The sequence below is a fragment of the Equus caballus genome, chromosome 28, assembly GCF_041296265.1.
Source record: "Equus caballus isolate H_3958 breed thoroughbred chromosome 28, TB-T2T, whole genome shotgun sequence".
Lineage (NCBI taxonomy): Eukaryota > Metazoa > Chordata > Mammalia > Perissodactyla > Equidae > Equus > Equus caballus.
Window position 1 is genome coordinate 34,937,132 of NC_091711.1, and position 17,911 is coordinate 34,955,042.

A 17,911-nucleotide genomic window follows, 5' to 3' on the forward strand; every position below is an offset into this window, starting at 1 on the left:
TTAATTTTTTGAGAAATGTCCATACTGTTTTCCATGGTGGCTGCACAAGTTTGCATTCCCAGCAGCAGTGTATGAGGATTCCCTTTTCTCTACAACCTCTCCAACATTTGTTATTTTTTGTCATGGTTGTTATAGCCATTCTAACAGGTGTAAGGTGATATCTTAGTATAGTTTTGATTTACTTTTCCCTGATGATCAGTGATGTTGAGCGAGATATTTTTAATAAAAATATTAAAAAGAAAAATTTCAAACATATACGAAAATAAAATAGTAAAATTAGCTCCCATGTATCCATCACCAACTTCAATTATTATCAGTAGAGGTCAATTTTGTTTTGTCTGTACCCTCTTCAGCTCTCTCCAGTTCTGCAGATGAGGTTGCTTAAACAAATCGAAGCCGTCAAATCAGATCATTTCAATATCTCAGATATCAAATCACATTCTGTAAATACTTAAAAATGTGTCTCTAGAACATAGGACTTTAAAAAAATCGTAACACCATTTTCACACCTAAAATTTTTAAAGAATAATTGTTTAATATCATCAAGGATTCATTAAGTGTTCAAGTTTCTCTGATTTTCTTATAAATATTCTTGTTTATGGTAGGATTGTTGAAATAGGGATCCAAACATATCTCACATATTGCATTCGGCTGATAGGTCTTTTAAATTCCTCTTGTTTTATAGGTTTTCTGTGTGTGTGTGTCTGTGTGTGTTCTTAAAAAAACTAGACCTTTTGTCCTAAAGAATTTCCCACATCCTGGGTTTTGCTTATGGTACCCCCATGGTGTCTTTAACATATATATTCCCCTATAGTCCTCTCTCCTCTAAATTTCTTGTAAACTGGGAGTTAAATTCAGGGGCTACATCCTTTCCAGGTTGTTTTTTTCCTTTTGCCTGGAATACATCATCAGTGGTGGCGTATAGTTTCTGTTGTATCCTATCAGGAAGAATGTCTGGTCATATCTGCTTTTTGTGCCACTGGAATTGATCACTGGGTTTAGGTGTGTGGGGCCCTGATTCATCCATTGTAAAGTTCCCCATCAGTTTTTCTCCTGATGGTTTCATTTAGCGGCTGATGATCATTCCTTTATTGGTTGTTTAAGATTATTAAAGGCATGCAAAGTACTGATATTCTAGTAGTTTCATTCTTTCTGCATTTTTTAGCTGGAATTTTTCAATAAAGAATATTTTCATTATCATCTCTTTGGTTACCCTGAGACATAATTTATATGGCAAAAGCAGGATAAATGCTTGCTAGATTTTTTTTTTTAAGCCAGTTTGCAGAATATTGATTTAGCTCTCTAGTTTCCTCCAGAGGTGAATAGTGAAGGGTTTTTTTTTTTTCATTTTCTGTCATTGTAAACTTAGGAATTTTAACATTCTTACTTAAATTTTAGAATTACCATCTCCATTTAAAAAAAATGGCTGCTAGTTTTTATTGGGATTGCATATGAGTTTACAGATCAATTTGGGAGAATTGGCATCTAATAATACTGAGTCTTCTAATCCATGAACATAGTATATCTCTCCTATTGAGATTCTCTTTGATTTCTCTCAGTAATGTTTTAAATACAATTGCTTTTTGTATACTGACCTTGTATCTTGCAAGCGTGATAAACTCTCTTATTGGTTCTAGTAGGGTTTTGATTTAGATTCTTTGGTATTTTCTATGTGGACAAACATGTTATCTGTAAGTAATGACAGATTTATTTCTTCCTTTTCAATACTTACGTCTTTTCTTTCTTTGTCTTGCCCCATTGCGGTGAATGGTACCCCCAGTACAGTGTTGAATAGGAGTGGTGAGAGGAGGCAGTCTCTCCTTTGCCCTGATTTTATATAGGAAAGCTTTGTTTGCTGGCCTTCCCTGTGGTACTCTGCCCTTGCTTTGTATCAGTGCAGGGTCTTTGGCCCAAGCGGGTTTCCTGCTCCTCCCTCAGGGAAGGATGTTTTGACTTCTCTGCTTCTGTCTGGCCTTGTACATTTTCCTGGAATCAGGGGCCAGAGGGTTTGCTGGCTTTCCTCCAGCTGTGGACTGCTGTTGCCTGTTACTGGGTGCAGGGCTTATGGTGGGAGCAGGGGGAGTTCCTCCATCCTGAGGGACAGACAGCTTTTGCTTCTTCCTTCTCTCAGTGCAGGTTACCCTTGCCTGGGACCATCACCAGGAGGGTATCCTGACCCTTCTCCAGTGGCTTAAAGGTGTTGCATCATGTGAGGGAAAGTCCAGGGAAGTAGATAGGGTTTTCTGTTGCTTGTTCCAACAAAGAGGTCTTTCTCAGGTCTTCTGCCTTACTCTAGTCTTTCATGAGCACTAACGGAAAAGAACTTGTTAGCGAATGTAGATCGTCTTGTGTCTGGGACTCCAAAAGATTCGTAGCTTTCATGCTAGCCTACACTTGGCCTTTAAGAAGTCCTTAAAATTTTAAATGATTTCTTCTTTTTGGCAGGCCTTTACTCGGTCATGTGTCCCATCTCTCCTTGGAGAGGCTTGTCACCGTTTGTAATTCAGTTCACCTGGTTGCCTTGCAATTTTACCTCTGTTAGAGTGAAGAAATTTATGATTTTTTAGATGATTCATCTTTTTTTAAAAATTATTATTAGATTGGAAGGGATGTTGTCTTGTGGCTTTCTCCGTCCTAAGTGGAAATGGAACTTGCAAATCTTTCTTAACTCTCTACTCCCTTTCATTTCTAGCCTTCCTTCCATCTCTGCTGTTCATCTGTTCCATGAAATCATTGATTAATCCTTTCCCAATAATCTTAGTGTAGGGGCTTAAGCACTTTGATTTTTGGTTTTTTTTTTTTTTTGCATAGGCTGAACTATCTTGTTTCACACTTTATTTTGGTCTTTATTGTGTTTATATCTTTCTCTGCGTATTTAGGCTTGTGGTGCCTGGGCACTGGTCTGAGGATTGGTGTGAGGCTGTGGTCCACTTTTCACTGGTCTGGAGAGTAATGAGTAAGGGTGGATGATATGAATTTCATCAAGAAAATTGTATTTACTTTCGTTGTTTTTCTTCTGAGAGTATTTGCTTTGCCATTCTTTGATGTTGAAATGTCCTTTTTAAAATGAGATGATGTCAGAGTAATTGGTGAGGAGTATTTTATTTTACAAAGTTTTTATTGAGAAATATTACATAATGCAGAAAAGTGCATAAAACGTAAATTTCAGCTTAAATTGTTGTGAAATAAATACCTTTGTAAATAGCACTTAGGTCAGGAAATGAAATCATTTTAATACTCTAGAAGTGCACCACCCACAGCATGCCTCTGCTTGATCATAATTCTTCCCCTCCACGGTCTCATCCCTAACTGGATTTTTATGGTATTCGAGTCTTTGCTTTTCCTTAGAATTTTGCCTCCTAATTATGCCTTTCTAAAAATATAGCTTAGTTGTGCAGGTCTTTGAACTTTATATAAATGAAATCGTCTCATATATTTTCTTTTGTGTCTGGCTTCTTTCACTTAATGTTATGTTTTTAAGATTTAGCCATGATTTTGTGGTTAGTTATCTTTTGTTCATTTTCATCACTTTATAGTGTTCCATTATTTGAGTATGCTACAAATTGTCTAGCTGAATATTATTTGTATGGTTTCCAGTTTTTAGCTGATACAAATAGTGCTGCTATGAACATCTTGTGTACGTATCCTGGTGCTCATAAAGGCGTGTTTCTGTAGGGCAGTGATACTCAAGGTGCCCCTCCCACCACCCCCCAGCAGCACTGGCATCTCCTGGGAACTTGTTAGAAATGAAAATTCTTGGGCTCTGCTCTAGACCTGTTTAATCAGATACTGTAAGGGTAAGGCCAGCAGTTTGTGTCTTAACAATCCCTCAGCATGGTTACCGTGCATGCTAATGTTTGAGAACCACTGCTACAGGGGACATAGTAAGAGCGGGACTGCCGGGCATAGGGATGGGTAGATGATGGCAAACTGTTTTGTTAGTGGTTGTACCAATTTGCATTTTTCCCCACGATCTAAGAAGGTTCAGATGGCATCCATCCTTGGTGTTGTCAGACTTTTTAATGGTAATTCTCCCCACCCCACTTTTTGAGTTTTAATAATCTTTCTTTGTAAAATTGAAAGTTAGGTCACTGGTCAATGAAATCTCAAAGTCTAGGAGTGACTGTTTTAAATTAACTGTCTTTGAATACAGGGATTATGTCATCATCTTTGCTCTCATTCCCAACGCCTAGTATAGCGATAAGCACATAGAAATCTTCTACGTATTTATCATATTGAATTTTTAAATACTTTTTTCAGTTTTAAGCAGTTTCTTAATGTTTTCTTTAACAGTTTAATGAAGACGAAGTTTATTGAATAGGTTACTAATGCATTTTGAAAGTTTACCATATACTTTTTTTTTTTAGCTTTTATCTCTTCTTTTTGAAGATTTGTTTAAAAAATTTAATTCTGAAATGAAGAAGATTGCAGACCAGGTGATTCCTAAGCAAAGAGCAGCCCAGTTTGATGTTGTGAAACACATGCGTCAAGACCAGATTACAAATGGCATGGTGAACGCCATTTCCACTGTGAGTCTTCAGTCATTTCTTCGGGGTTTTGTAACTTATTTGTAAACCTATTCAATGGAATAGAAACTAAAAGTACTTTGAGAATGTAGGTGAAATATATATACATATTTTTAAAGGGATGCTTACGAGTCACAAATTTTCTACCTTGAAAGATAGTGTATGGTTTAAATATTATCAGTAGGAATTTTGTTAATATATAACTTTTTTGCCAAATTATAGTTCCTGTTACATGAGGCAGTACGAAAATAGATACCCTTATAATCATTAATAGCCATTCTTTTAATGGATCCTTTTCCCTGTTTTTTTTCCTGTAATAAAACTGACATATTACAAATAGGTTTATTAATGTCAGCTTTTGTTCAAAACAGTACAGAATGTTTCATTTCATTGTAGGGTTATATTCCTCAAAGGGCTGTCAGCTGTTCCTCACGTGAGCGATGAATTCAGGCCCCACAGCTGCTGTGTATTGAAGGCCTCTGGCTGTTCATAAAGGGTCATCAGATAGGTTTTTGCTCCCTTTCTTAGAGCGTACCAACTATAGGTCTATCTGATGAAGTCTGGCTCCTCTATTGTATGCCAGACATAAAATTAGTTTTATGGATGGGATTTTTCCCCAACAAAGGAATAGTATAGTGTAGCACGTTGATTCCCTTAACAATGGAAGAATTAGTGGCCGACTCGCTGCAAACTTGACTTTTAGAAATTTGCGGTGGGTCTCTGTGAGCAGCCCTTGCAGTGACAGCTACGTCTAAACTCGAGGTGAACCAGGCCTTTGTGCCTGCTTAGGCACATTAAGCTCTTGCGGCCCAAATGTGTCTGAAAGTAGATCCCTCCATATTTGAAGAGCAGCCTCCGAAGAGCACTTGAACACATTTCTGTTAGAATTGCTTTCTCTTACTTTCTGACCCATGATTTTCAGGTCGTAATTAAGTTGTTCTCTTGCCCCTAAGTGACACTGCTTTACCTCCTGGAGAAGACTACTTTTTAGGAAAATCAGTAGTAGCCTTGTTGCAGGTGTACCCCAATCTGTAGGCAACCAGAGAAAGATCAGCTCCTAAAATTCTGTGTGTTGCCATTAGTAGAATATTTTCAACAAATAAATTTTCTCAGAGGAGCAGTTTTAGACCCCTTGTCTGTTCCTCTTCTCTCTCCTCTGTAATGCTCCTGCAGAAGACTGGAACAAGTTCTCTCACCGAACACCTTGGCTTCACTCCCCATCTCCTTCCTATCCGGCAACAGCTGCTGCCTTAGCTTAGCTCTGAATATTTATTTACCTTACATATTTTTACCCTCTGGGCATGAGTCAGTTTACTAGGTTCATTCGCATTCAAGGCATAAGAGGAGTTAATAAGCAATGTAAGAAGATGTTAACTTGTGGAATAAATGTGTTTGCTCTGTCTCTTTGCTTTGTAATGGATAGAGTTTCTCCCTAGAATTTAGCTCTTTTCCATGTTATCAAAAACTCAAGATTCTGAAGTGATAGATCTTCACAGTAATAATAATTAAACTTTAATTTGTGAGGAAGCTCCCCCAAAGTCACATATTTCAATTCAAACAGGCTACCTTATCTGCTTCTAAAACCCTAGCAGTTTTTTTGCTATAAGGGTTTTTAACCTGGGGTTCACGAGTCCTCCCCTGAAATGGAATGTAAAATTTTATATTCATGGTCCTATGTGCATTTCTCTCAAGAGAACAGTCACAGCTTTCATCAGATTCTCAAAAGAAAAATGAAGAGCCACTGTTTAGCAGATGTAATTTTTTCTCTTTTAAATCAGAAAAATTATTGAATGAATTGTTTTTTTGACATTTAATTATCTGCTTTGCCTTTTTATGCATACTATTTTCTATGGTTAATTCATATTACCATGAGTTGAAAATTTAATAGTTCCTAACCTTAATCTTTAAACTATCCTTGAGAATATGTAATGTGTGCAATTAATACAACTATAAAATAATGTACTTGATGTAATACAATATATTTAATGCGTAGGAGATAAAGTAAATTTGATGTTCAAGATTTATTTCATATGAATCTATTTTAAGATTGACGTGATAGCCACAGGATATATACTGTTTCTTAATATGAATATATATGTAGTTTTTAGCTTTAAGAAGCCTACAATTTATTCGTTATCCCTGATAATTACTGTTAGAGTTGTTTTTCTTTTCTTTTTTTTTTTTAAGATTTTATTTTTCCTTTTTCTCTCCAAAGCCCCCTGGTACATAGTTGTATATTTTTAGTTGTGGGTCCTTCTAGCTGTCGCATGTGGGATGCCGCCTCAGTATGGCCCGATGAGCGGTGCCATGTCCGTGCCCAGGATTCAAACCTGCAAAACCCTGGGCCGCCGAAGCCGAGCGTACGAACTTAACCACTCAGCCATGGGGCCGGCCCCTAGAGTTGTTTTTCTGTTGCTATATTTTCCTCTAATTCAGAGTAATTTTGGAAGACATCCAAATAATGGCACATTCCAATATGAAATTCTCTCTTTGAGCTTCAGGCTAGTTTTACCTTAAATGTGTAAAGAAATTGCTAGTGTTCTATTAGTTGGCTGATTGCTTCCATTGGAAATCTCTGGTTGAACTGGCTTGTTCAGGATATAATTTGTTTTTCAGAATATTACTGCTCTGATGTGATATGGTTGATACATCAGAGCATTCTGAGATGGTTGCTGACATAGATATTCATTAAATTCCTGGAAAACCTCAGCGAATGATCTGGCTAAATTTTAATTTTAATTGTGACATTTTGATTTCTGAATATACGTCATGGCTCTAATTTCACAAACAAGCAGTTCCTATGAAGAATTTCTCAGAGTGACTGCAAAGTATCAGTCACCATGTGAATGGGTTAGGGATAGTCTTATGTCTTTCCTCTCTCTGCAGGGAAATTGGTCTCTCAAGAGATTTAAAATGGACCGCCAGGGTGTGACTCAAGTGCTGTCTCGTTTGTCATATATATCTGCACTGGGCATGATGACAAGAATCTCTTCCCAGTTTGAAAAAACAAGAAAAGTGAGTGGTCCTCGATCCCTCCAGCCATCTCAGTGGGGAATGCTCTGTCCTTCGGACACTCCTGAAGGAGAGGTAAGGTACCTGAGGAGTCTGTGCTACATCAGAAGTAATACCAATGGTGATGTCTGCTTCTGCTCCCATTCCCCCAGGCCATATCCTCTTTCGTGTCACCCACTTATCTGGCAGAGGAATCTTGGTGCAGCCTGTCAGAATGACATCAGTAGCATTCCAAAACCAGACCTACAGAAACGTTTGGTGTAGTATCTTACCTAAATAGAAATATGGTCCAAATATTCTATTAGTTTATCTCAAGAATCAAACCACGCAATGAATAGGGGATAAGAATGTGAAGGAAAATTGACAGACCCATCACCTTTGCCCACGAGGAGCTCTTTTTAAGCGACTCCTTATCATCTTTAGGTGTGCTTAGAGGACAGCATAGTTGCACCTGCAGCCAACTGGGAGCACGCTGTCTAAGATCTGAAGTGGATTCCAACTCACTTATATAGGAAACACAAACAATTACCTAAACATTAAACTGAGGAGTTTCAATAGCTTCCTTCCATGGCAGCTACTACTTCCTGTGCCACGGCCCCTTCCCCGTATTAACCAGTGTTGATTTCACTTGATTTTATTTGTTCTAAATTTTAAACTTCCAGAGGAAGGAACCTTGTTAGGTCCACCATTATAGCCCAAGCTCCTAGCACAGAGCCTTGTTCAAAGTAGAGGCCCCATAAATATATGCTGAATGAATAAATATGTTAATTATGACAGTAAAAGGTAGAAGTTCCAAAGTGTAGGAGTTTGTTATGACTCAGGAGAGGTGAAAAATGGGAGTCCATGCAGAGTTAGGATTTTTAGAAATTATCATTCTTTTCCTGATTTTTCTTGAACTGTACGGAAATTCACACTAAAATTATACAGCTAGTCAAATTTGCATAACTAATATACCTTAAGCTATGGGACATTAAATTTCCCAGAGATTGCTTCACCTGACCTCGATAAAGTACCTATTTTGTGCATCACTATAGCATGATTTTTAAGAATTGGAGATATAATCTTTACATGCCACATGTGTCTCAAGTGTTTTTTTCTATTCACTCTGTTACATCTTTGTTTATGTTTTTGTTTTAGATTTTTTTTGGGTTGTATAGAAGTTTAAAAATGTTTTTTTATTTCCTTTTCATTTTGAAATAATTTCAAACATACAAAAAAGTTGCAAAGATAGTACGAAGAATTTCCATAATCCTTCACCGAGATTTCTCAAATGTGAACATCTTACATAACCATAGCATAGTTATCAACCTCGTGAAGTTGACATTGATAACAGTGCTAGAATCTATAGACCTTACAGATTTTGCCAGTTGTCCCATTATGTCTTTTTTCTGATCCAGGATTACACATCGCTTTCGGTTGTCAAGTCTCCGTAGTCTCTTAATCTGGAGCACTTCTTCAGTCCTTTTTCGCCTTTTATGACCAAGAAGCTTTACAGAGTCCTGGCCAGTTATTTTGTAGACTGTCTCTCATTTCAGGCCAGAAGTTTTATATTTTTATGTATCCACATTTATCAATGTTTTCCTTTACTGTTTTTGTACAATGTCATCTTAATGACTGTGATGTTCTGTTGTCTGGGAATAGAAATTTATGTAGTCAGTTTCTTTGGGGAGACATTTATGAGGCCATCATTATTTGCCATTTCAAATAGTACTATGCCGGGCATTTCTGTGCCTAAGTCTATGTTTATACCCTTGCTTGTTACCTTAGGATAAATTGCTCTAGGTTAAAGGGAATTTACATTTTAAGGCTTTTGTGTGAGTCGCCAAAGCGTCACCTACAAGATTGTACTGCTTTACATTGCCGCCAGCAAAGTGGTGAGTTATTTTCAGACACAAACTGTACTTTGTTTTACTAATGTTCATTCTTAGAAATGACTATCTTTCATTTTTTTAGGCGTGTGGTTTGGTGAAAAACTTGGCCCTTATGACACACATCACGACTGACATGGAAGATGGACCCATTGTTAAATTAGCCAGTAACCTGGGCGTAGAAGATGTGAATTTATTATGTGGGGAAGAGCTCTCTTACCCAAATGTGTTTCTTGTCTTCCTCAATGGTGAGTACATTATGGAGACATGTTGATCCTAAACAGTCTGTGGGGGAGGGGGGGGAAATCAATTATTATCCATGTGTTTAAAGTACAAATATACTTTAATTCTGGGCCCAGGTTGACCTTAATTTAAAGGTAGGAAAAATGGTAACAGAAACAGTTATTCCATTGGCTGGGTCATCCAGGTTCTGAGAGGATACAGCTGTCAGAGCTAGAGGGTAACGTTGCAGAGATTGGCTGTTTTACACCCTTGTGCAACTGCCAGAATATCCACAGCAGAATAAGGCTCAAGATGGTGTCTTTAAGTTCAAGTTAAATATGTGAAGCATTTTGCAAAAATCATCAGATCCACCCTGGCAGTGAGTTGACGTATTCAGCCACTCAGTGCTTGATTGTCAACAGCCTGTGGCTAGAGCGTCCCTCTCCTTCGGCTCCTGCTCCAGATCTTCCTTCACATACTCCTCCCCACGGGCTTTAAGTCCTCTGGACACTCAACAGCAAGCGTGCCTCGTCCTTCCTGCCTGTGGTTGGTGGTCTGGTGCCTGTCCCTCCGCAGTGTGCTCGTCCTGACCACTGAGCTCCCACCTCTTCCCCCTCTTCCTCCTTCTCTGGGAGGTATGACTCCTTCACTGCGTGGGCTGGTGAGAAGGAAAGCGGGGCCATTCACTGACTGCCTCGTTCAGTGAATCCCTGTGGCTAATGCTACATGAGCCCTGACTCTGCACTTTCACCTGAAACCTCTGAATCCTCCCGTTATCCCTGGGAGGCAAAGTCCATTTTGCTCATTTCACAGATGATGATGACAGCAGGAGTAGTTTAATCACAGCATTTACTAGGTGCTAGGCAGAGTTCTAAGTGCTTTACATAAGATCAACTCGTTTAATCCTCACACTGACCCTTTGGAGGTGATAGGGCCGGTGTTCAAACCCAGGAGGTCTGGACTGCGAGTTCATGCCTCCATCATGGTGCTGACAGATGAGGAAAATGAGGCCAGCTCTTCCAGTGTTACTCAGCTAGCATGTGGTGGGGCTGGCCCTAGCCTCAGGTCCCTCAGACCACCCTTATCCACTCCACTGTGTTAGCTTCCCTACAGCCTTGTGGGCTGGCTGCGGGTGGAAATAACAGTATTTTTAAATTATTACTTAATGCTGGTTATCATTTTTATTGGGTGGATATTTTAAATCCAATTAAATATATTCTTTATTCCTGTGAGAAATATTCTTTCTTCTTTCTGCTTAGGTAACATCCTGGGTGTCATTCGAGACCATAAGAAGCTAGTGAATACATTTCGACTGATGCGAAGAGCAGGATATATCAATGAATTTGTGTCCATCTCAACAAATCTTACAGATCGATGTGTTTATATTTCCTCTGATGGAGGAAGGCTGTGCAGGTATAAGTTCTAAAAAGAGGTTTTAAGAGTCTCTTTATGTTTACTTTTGAAAGAAATAGACTTGTTTTTATTTTTGAATCTGCTTTAACCTCTTTCATTGTTAAGATAAATTTAATTCAGTTAGCAAACACCTCATGAATATGCATACTGAGTACTAAGGATTCAAAGATTAATGGGAGTCAGTCTCTGCCTGCAGAGTGCTCAGTCTGCTGGTGAAAGCAGAAAGAATTGCTAATAACAACTGACTATGCTAGTAATAAATGCTAGCCATTATTTTTTTAATAGGTGTACTGTGTGTAAGGCTCTAACTACATTCAGTCCTATGAGGCTGGATTATTATTTTCATTTAACAAATGAGGAACTGGAGTTTAGTGAGACCAGGTAACTTACCCCAAGCTAGATAGTGCTGGAGTCTGTTTTTTACTTGAAAGTTGTTAGAATTCATTTGACTCCAACAGTCATGATTTTACCCATTATATCCCGTTGCTGTGAACTGAATTTTAAAGGATGAGTAGGATTGTGTTACTTGGATGAAGGAGGAAAGGAGATAGGCTGAGGAATGGCAAGAATAAAAATGTGGAGGCATGAAGAAATAAAATGACATTAGACCCAATAGAAAAGTAGATGCCTTTTGGTCACTCAGGAAATATTAAGGGCTTATTAAGCTCAGGTGCTGTCTGGGAAGTAGGGGTACAAAGCTATGTGTCTGGTCTTTTGGGGATATGCAGGGACATTAGCTGAGGGCGTTACCTTGTTTCATAAGCCTGCGCTTGTTTCGCTGTAGTTGTTCTTTATAGACTTTGGTGCAGTTAGGGCACAGGTTCCTGAGCCAGCAGTAGTTAGAGTAGTGGACAGAGCTTGGACTTGGGAGCCTATCAGGACTGGGTGAGTAGACTGCCACCGTTCATGTCTGTCCAGCATCCCCTCCTTCCGATTACCCTCCTCATTTTCCTTTGGGGACAGCCCCTCCCCACGGGCAGTCTTCTTGGGACGGTCAGTCAGGTGCCCTCTCCTGCGCAGCTAAGGGTCAGGCATATGACCCAAGCTAGGCCAGTCATACTCTCTCCTCAGAGAATTTGAATCCCAAATAGAGTAACTCAAAGGAAGAAGTGGTTGGAACTGATTCATCCTGACAGCCAGGCATGCGAGAGACTGCCCATTACTCCTCCCTTCCTGGATCCTTGGGACTCTTCTAGTTCCTTTTCGTTCGAGGCTGAGCAGTTCACCTTTTTCTGTGATTCTTATCCTTCTAGTAAATGCTTATGCTTTCGGTAAATTCCTTTTTAATTTATTAATTATTATTTTCTAGTAAATTCCACTTTTGCTTAAGTTAGCCAGAATTGGTTTCTATGCTTTGCAACCAAAGAACCCTAACTGATGATATACCTGTGTTTGAATCTGAACTTCCCACATTGACTTGTGTGCCTCTGAGTTTACTGAAGTCTCTGAGCCTTGGTGCCCTTGGCTATAAAAATGTGAATAACAATGCCTCGCTAGGACTGTCCTGAGAACTAATTGATAAAAGGTGTGGTAAGTGCCTTGTAGGGTGCGCGGCACACATTAGGGGTGGGAAAGACAATGACATTTTCTAGGTTACTCTTTTTCAGGATTTTTCTCTTTCGTTATATCCAATATAATATGGCAGAGTCTAAAAGAAAACTAATTCTTTTTTAGGAGTAATTTTATAATGGCGTAACGTAGGTCTGGCAGGAAAAATTGGTAGAATTTATTGAGTAAAGTAGAAGGTAACTGAGGCAGCTCCGTGGGTTTGCCTCCCTCTCCTACTCCTGTTTCTGTCATCGCTTCTGAGTCCCTTACCCTGGACCAGGCTGCAGCCCTCGAAGGAGGCAGCAGTGTTGCCCTGCTACCAAGAAGCAGCCGGTATTTCGAGGTAATGTTGATTTCCATGAAAAGTTCCCCAGTTCATTTTTCAGCAACTTGTATTCCCCTTTTGTAATTGTGCAGCTCCTCTCCTTAACTGTTTAAAAGTGCTCATTAGTCCTCAAATAGTTATTTGGTCTTTCGGGTAGAGCGCACAAGTGTCTGGTGGTTACTTGCTCCTCTCTGTAAGAGCAGCTTATCCAAATAGCAACAGCCCTTGACGTTTCAGTGCCGCATGCCATCCTTTGTGTCGGTGTTTCCTCGTGGTGGTGAAGCCCTCAGAGGCAAATCACCACTGACAGTTACAGGTTAATCTACCAGAACGTGTAGACCAAACGCTCTCTACCTTACACCTGTTACATCGCCAGAAATCACAAAGGAAAAATGCTGTATTCACTGCGAATGTATAGCCACTCTTTCTGGTTGTGTGCAGCTTTCGGTGACCTGCTGGTGTAGCCCAGTGATGTTTGTCCTAAAGCAAACTGCTCTAAACAGCTGATCCTCATCCGATCCTCACTACAAAATGCCATTGTTATCCTCAGTGACAGTTCTTCTCCGCCCGCTGACTCCATGGATAGTGGACCACGTATTCCCAGTATGAGATCAGGAGATGCTTTTGCTATGATACGTTTATACAGGTTTTTAAAAGACGACATTAAAGGTTTTGTTTCCTTTCTAGACTTTATTGAGTATCATTTTTCTGTTGCTTTTTCGTGCAAAACCAAGTGTTTCCTAAGATGCTTGGAGGAAGTACTGTGTGTACACACATACACGCATGGGCTGGTGTGTGTGTGTGTGTGTCTATATATGTGAGAATAGAGAAAATAGTGCACTCACATGCAGAAAATACCTGGTGTCCTCAAGCAATCCAGAAATAAATGTGATTATATCTACAGCTTTCCTCATTTCACTACAGTAAACTTACTTGCCAACTTAATTCTTCTGTTGAACTACTATGAATTTGATATTTTTTTCCATTCCAGACCCTACATAATTGTTAAGAAACAGAAGCCTGCGGTCACAAATAAGCATATGGAAGAGCTGGCTCAGGGCTACAGGTAAATGGCCAAAAGCAGAACTTCTCCATCTCCTTAACACCCATTTGTATGTTTAATCAGCATAACATTATTTGATCTGAGCTTTTTAAAAAAAGTATATTTCCATTTTGTAGACTCTTAATTCCTCCTTACCAAATGTGTCAATCTGTTAAAAACCTATTCTCTATGTGAACTTGCGTGGACATTGTAAAATGTTTATCACTTTAGATCTTGAGGATTACAGGGTATTTGTGTAAATTAACACACTATTAAGTGTTTCTAGTCAGAGAAGCATATTTTGTTGTAGGCACTATGGGTCTCTCGTCATATGGGATTTCTAAAGTCATAGAACATATTTTTAAAAGTGGAGACCAGAATGACAAGAATCACAGATGTTTTACTGTTTTTATTTCAGTGATTTGTGATCACTCTGAGATCCAAGGATAATATGTTGCAAGCATCCCAGGGTATTGATACTCTCTCAGAGAGAAGGGTGCTTTGGGCCTAAATGAAAGCCAGTATTTTCCATTATTGCATAGAAAATACTGCAGTAAAATGCTTTTTAATAATGTATGTTTCACCAATGTTCTCCCAGGAATTTTGAAGATTTCTTACATGAGAGTCTGGTTGAATATTTAGATGTAAATGAAGAAAATGATTGTAACATCGCACTCTATGAACATACAATTAATAAGTAAGTAGGATCCGTAACAACCATAATTAAAACCTGTTCTGATTATAGAAACTACCTTCTTCTCTTTTTGTTTCATCTTCAATTGTGTGATCTCTTATTAAGAGCGGTTAGAAATATACTATTTTATAAGGAAGCATAATCCATCATTTATCCCAATGTAAGAGTATCACAAAACTGCTAACAAGTAATCTTTAGATTTAATTATCCTTCCTATTCATTTTACACTTAGTTTATATTTTTTTAAAGAAATTACTTTTCTGATTTTAATATTTGATTACTGCCAAAATTGAACTAATGAGTTAGGCTGTGTAAAGCTGTATTTCAGTGGACATCCAAATTCTCATTGTCAGTGCAGGAATTCCCTACATTCTATGTTGCAAGGGTATGTCTGAACTTACGTGCAGTACGAACATGAAAAGGTAATGTGTTCACCATTTTCTTCTAGAAAGGTGATTATTTTGGGAAGCACCTGTGTCCCATTTGGAATCCATTGGAGAACATTTGTATAACTTGCTGTCTGATGTACCGCTTACCTGAAGTTGGAATTTTCACAGTTATGTTGTTAAATAGTTAGGGAATTTAATACTACCACCTAATAACTAGGTCTTCAGTCAAGAAAATACTTTTCTGTTTTCGGCTACGAGATGAAATATACCACTTTATTATTGTCATATTATAGTTTAGCAAATAATATTTTTAAGTCAGAATTTTTATTCCTTAAGGGTATAAGTCTCTCAAAGTACTATTTTTATGGCCTTCATTTCAAGATCGAGAATAAAGGAGAACTATTGTCTAGTAACCCCATGAAGAGCAATTCCATCCTTTTTGTTATGCCACCCAAAACCCTCAGTTTCAGCCTTGGCTCCTCTCCTCTTCTACACCTCCATCTACTTCCTCAGCATATCCTGAGGGCCTTCAGAGTAGACCCGGAGTCTGAGCTCTTTTCATCACCTCCACCTACCACCCTAGACCAGGCCACTACCATTGCTTGCCTGGATCCTTGTAAAAGGCTCCTGACTATTTTTACACTTGTTTCGATACAATCTATCCTTAGTAGATCAGAGTGGTCTCGTCACTTCTCAAACCCCGCAGTGGCTTTCCATCCCCCTCAGAAGTCCTCAGGTGGACTCAGGTTCCTCCACCATCTGCCCACCTCACCTCATGCCTGCAGCATCCTCTCCTACCTCTCCTCCCTCCCTCTGGGTTAACCACACTGGCCTCTTCGAACCCCTCATGCTCCTGCCTCAGCACCTTTGTGCTGACTGTTCCCTCTGCCTGGAACACTCACATGCCTGCACGGCTCACTCCTTCTCCTTCAGGGCTTCACTCGGGTCACACCTTCTCACTGAGTGTTCACGACCACCCTGTTTAAATAGAAACCTCTCCTGTGTCCACCCCTCTTCACTGCTTTATTTTTTTATTGCTTATTACCTTGCAATAAAATCTATAAAAGGTAAATTTTATTGATGTATCTGTGTATTGTCTGTCTCCCTCCACTGGAAGCTTCGTGAAGGCGTTTTTCTCCATTCTGTCTACTGCTGTAAAGGAATATAACTGTCAGTGTCACCCAGTCACCAAGCTGTCCCATACATCAGATTGATTTTATTTTAAAACTAGACAAGACTTGGTATCATTTAATTCATACTTATGACATTTTCTAAAATGTAGAAATGAATAAAGTGAAAAAGAATGAATCTCCTTCTTTCCCCATCCCACCAAACCCCACCATCCAGAAGTACCAGGTGCTAATGGTTCGATATGTACTCTTGTAGATTTTTTTCCTAAGTGAATACAAGTATCCTTACATGATCTCACACAGTATGTGAGACAATAGCAACATATTTTCAGTGTCTTGATTTTTAAACTTAACATTATTATTGACATTATCATTCTGGACATTTTTCCATATTAGTTTATGTATCTATATTTATATATATAAATATGTTATTTTAATTGCTAATAAAGAGCAATACTTAACATTATCTGACTACGCACAGTTTATTTAACTTGTCCCCTTGATAACTTGATGAATATTTAGGTTGTTTCCAATTTTTCCACTATTGCAAGCAACAGGTTACTTAGTCTTAATTTGAGCTAAATTTAAGGCCATTATGCACAGCGAATAGGAAGATTCCTATTTCCTGTTCGGGATAGAAACCTTATGGTAGTTATAATAATAATTTTCCTTTCTGTTTTGTAAAATCAGAATCCAGGCTGTTGGACTTTCAATAATTATTAGATAATATATGATCTTATATATGTTGTTGTCATGAAAAAAGAAGAAACTTACGTCTTTACCTTCTTCATTTTCAGCTTACACCAGTCTTTATATCTGAAAAAGTAGTTTTTATTTACATGAGGAATGTCAAATTGGCCAATGTTTAAACAAAACAGTATATTTAAAACAAACTCTGCTTTATTCTAGGCTATAAAATGTCACTATAAGCTATTTCTCTTTAAACAAAGAAAACAAAACAAAACTTAGAGCCCTTCTCTGCTGACAACGGCCTAAAGTATCTGAGAGGATTGGGGTTCTACTAGGTCATAAGGTCACACTGTATCCCTCAAACCTAGAACCACATGAAGAGCATCCTCTCTAACCGAACTAGGGACAATTCAATATATGTGTACTGAAAAAGAAAACATAGATAACTGGGTAAGTAGGTGATCTTTTGCCATGTACATTACAACTAATTTTCCGTGATGAGTTAGGTTATCTTGGAAATCACTTCTCTTTACAGATGCTGTAAACCATTGAAATTATTAGTTAAGCTTCAGAAACACTTGAGGAAGGAATAGAGGGTCAATGGAGAGCACAGATCCTGGATGTGATATTGGTTACTTTCAGCAAGAGCTTAAAACAACGTAGCTGCCCTTTCCCAGTAAAATATCTGAGTTGCTTTACCATTTAGCCAAAACTGAGTTTTCTGCAAAAATATGTTATGAAAGTAACCAAGATTCTAACACCTACTAGGTAAATTCTTACTTTGTGTCCAGTATCTATAGCTGAGCTATCCGATAAAAATGTAATGTAAGCCACCTATATAACTTTACATTTTCTAGTAGCCACATTAAAAAAGTAAAAAGAAACAGGTGAAATTAATTTTGATAATTTTATTTAAGCCAGTATATCTAAAATATCGTGTCAACATGTAATCAACATAAAAATGTTGAGATATTTTACCTTTTTTCCCATTAAGTCTTCAAAATCTGGTGCCCACTTACAGTACATCTCAGTTTGGATGCTGAATTTTCATC

At 38.4% G+C, this 17,911-nt stretch overlaps 1 protein-coding gene across 1 annotated transcript in view; it reads left to right on the forward strand.

Moving 5' to 3' along the window:
• The window catches only part of POLR3B (RNA polymerase III subunit B), a 115,733-nt gene that overhangs the window by 48,570 nt on the left and 49,252 nt on the right, over positions 1-17,911 (forward strand). The window contains exons 13-18 of the mRNA XM_001498980.7: positions 4,368-4,529; positions 7,413-7,613; positions 9,492-9,654; positions 10,888-11,041; positions 13,906-13,980; positions 14,555-14,653. Of these exons, the coding sequence (XP_001499030.1) occupies positions 4,368-4,529; positions 7,413-7,613; positions 9,492-9,654; positions 10,888-11,041; positions 13,906-13,980; positions 14,555-14,653 (854 nt within the window). The remainder of the gene's footprint in view (positions 1-4,367; positions 4,530-7,412; positions 7,614-9,491; positions 9,655-10,887; positions 11,042-13,905; positions 13,981-14,554; positions 14,654-17,911) is intronic.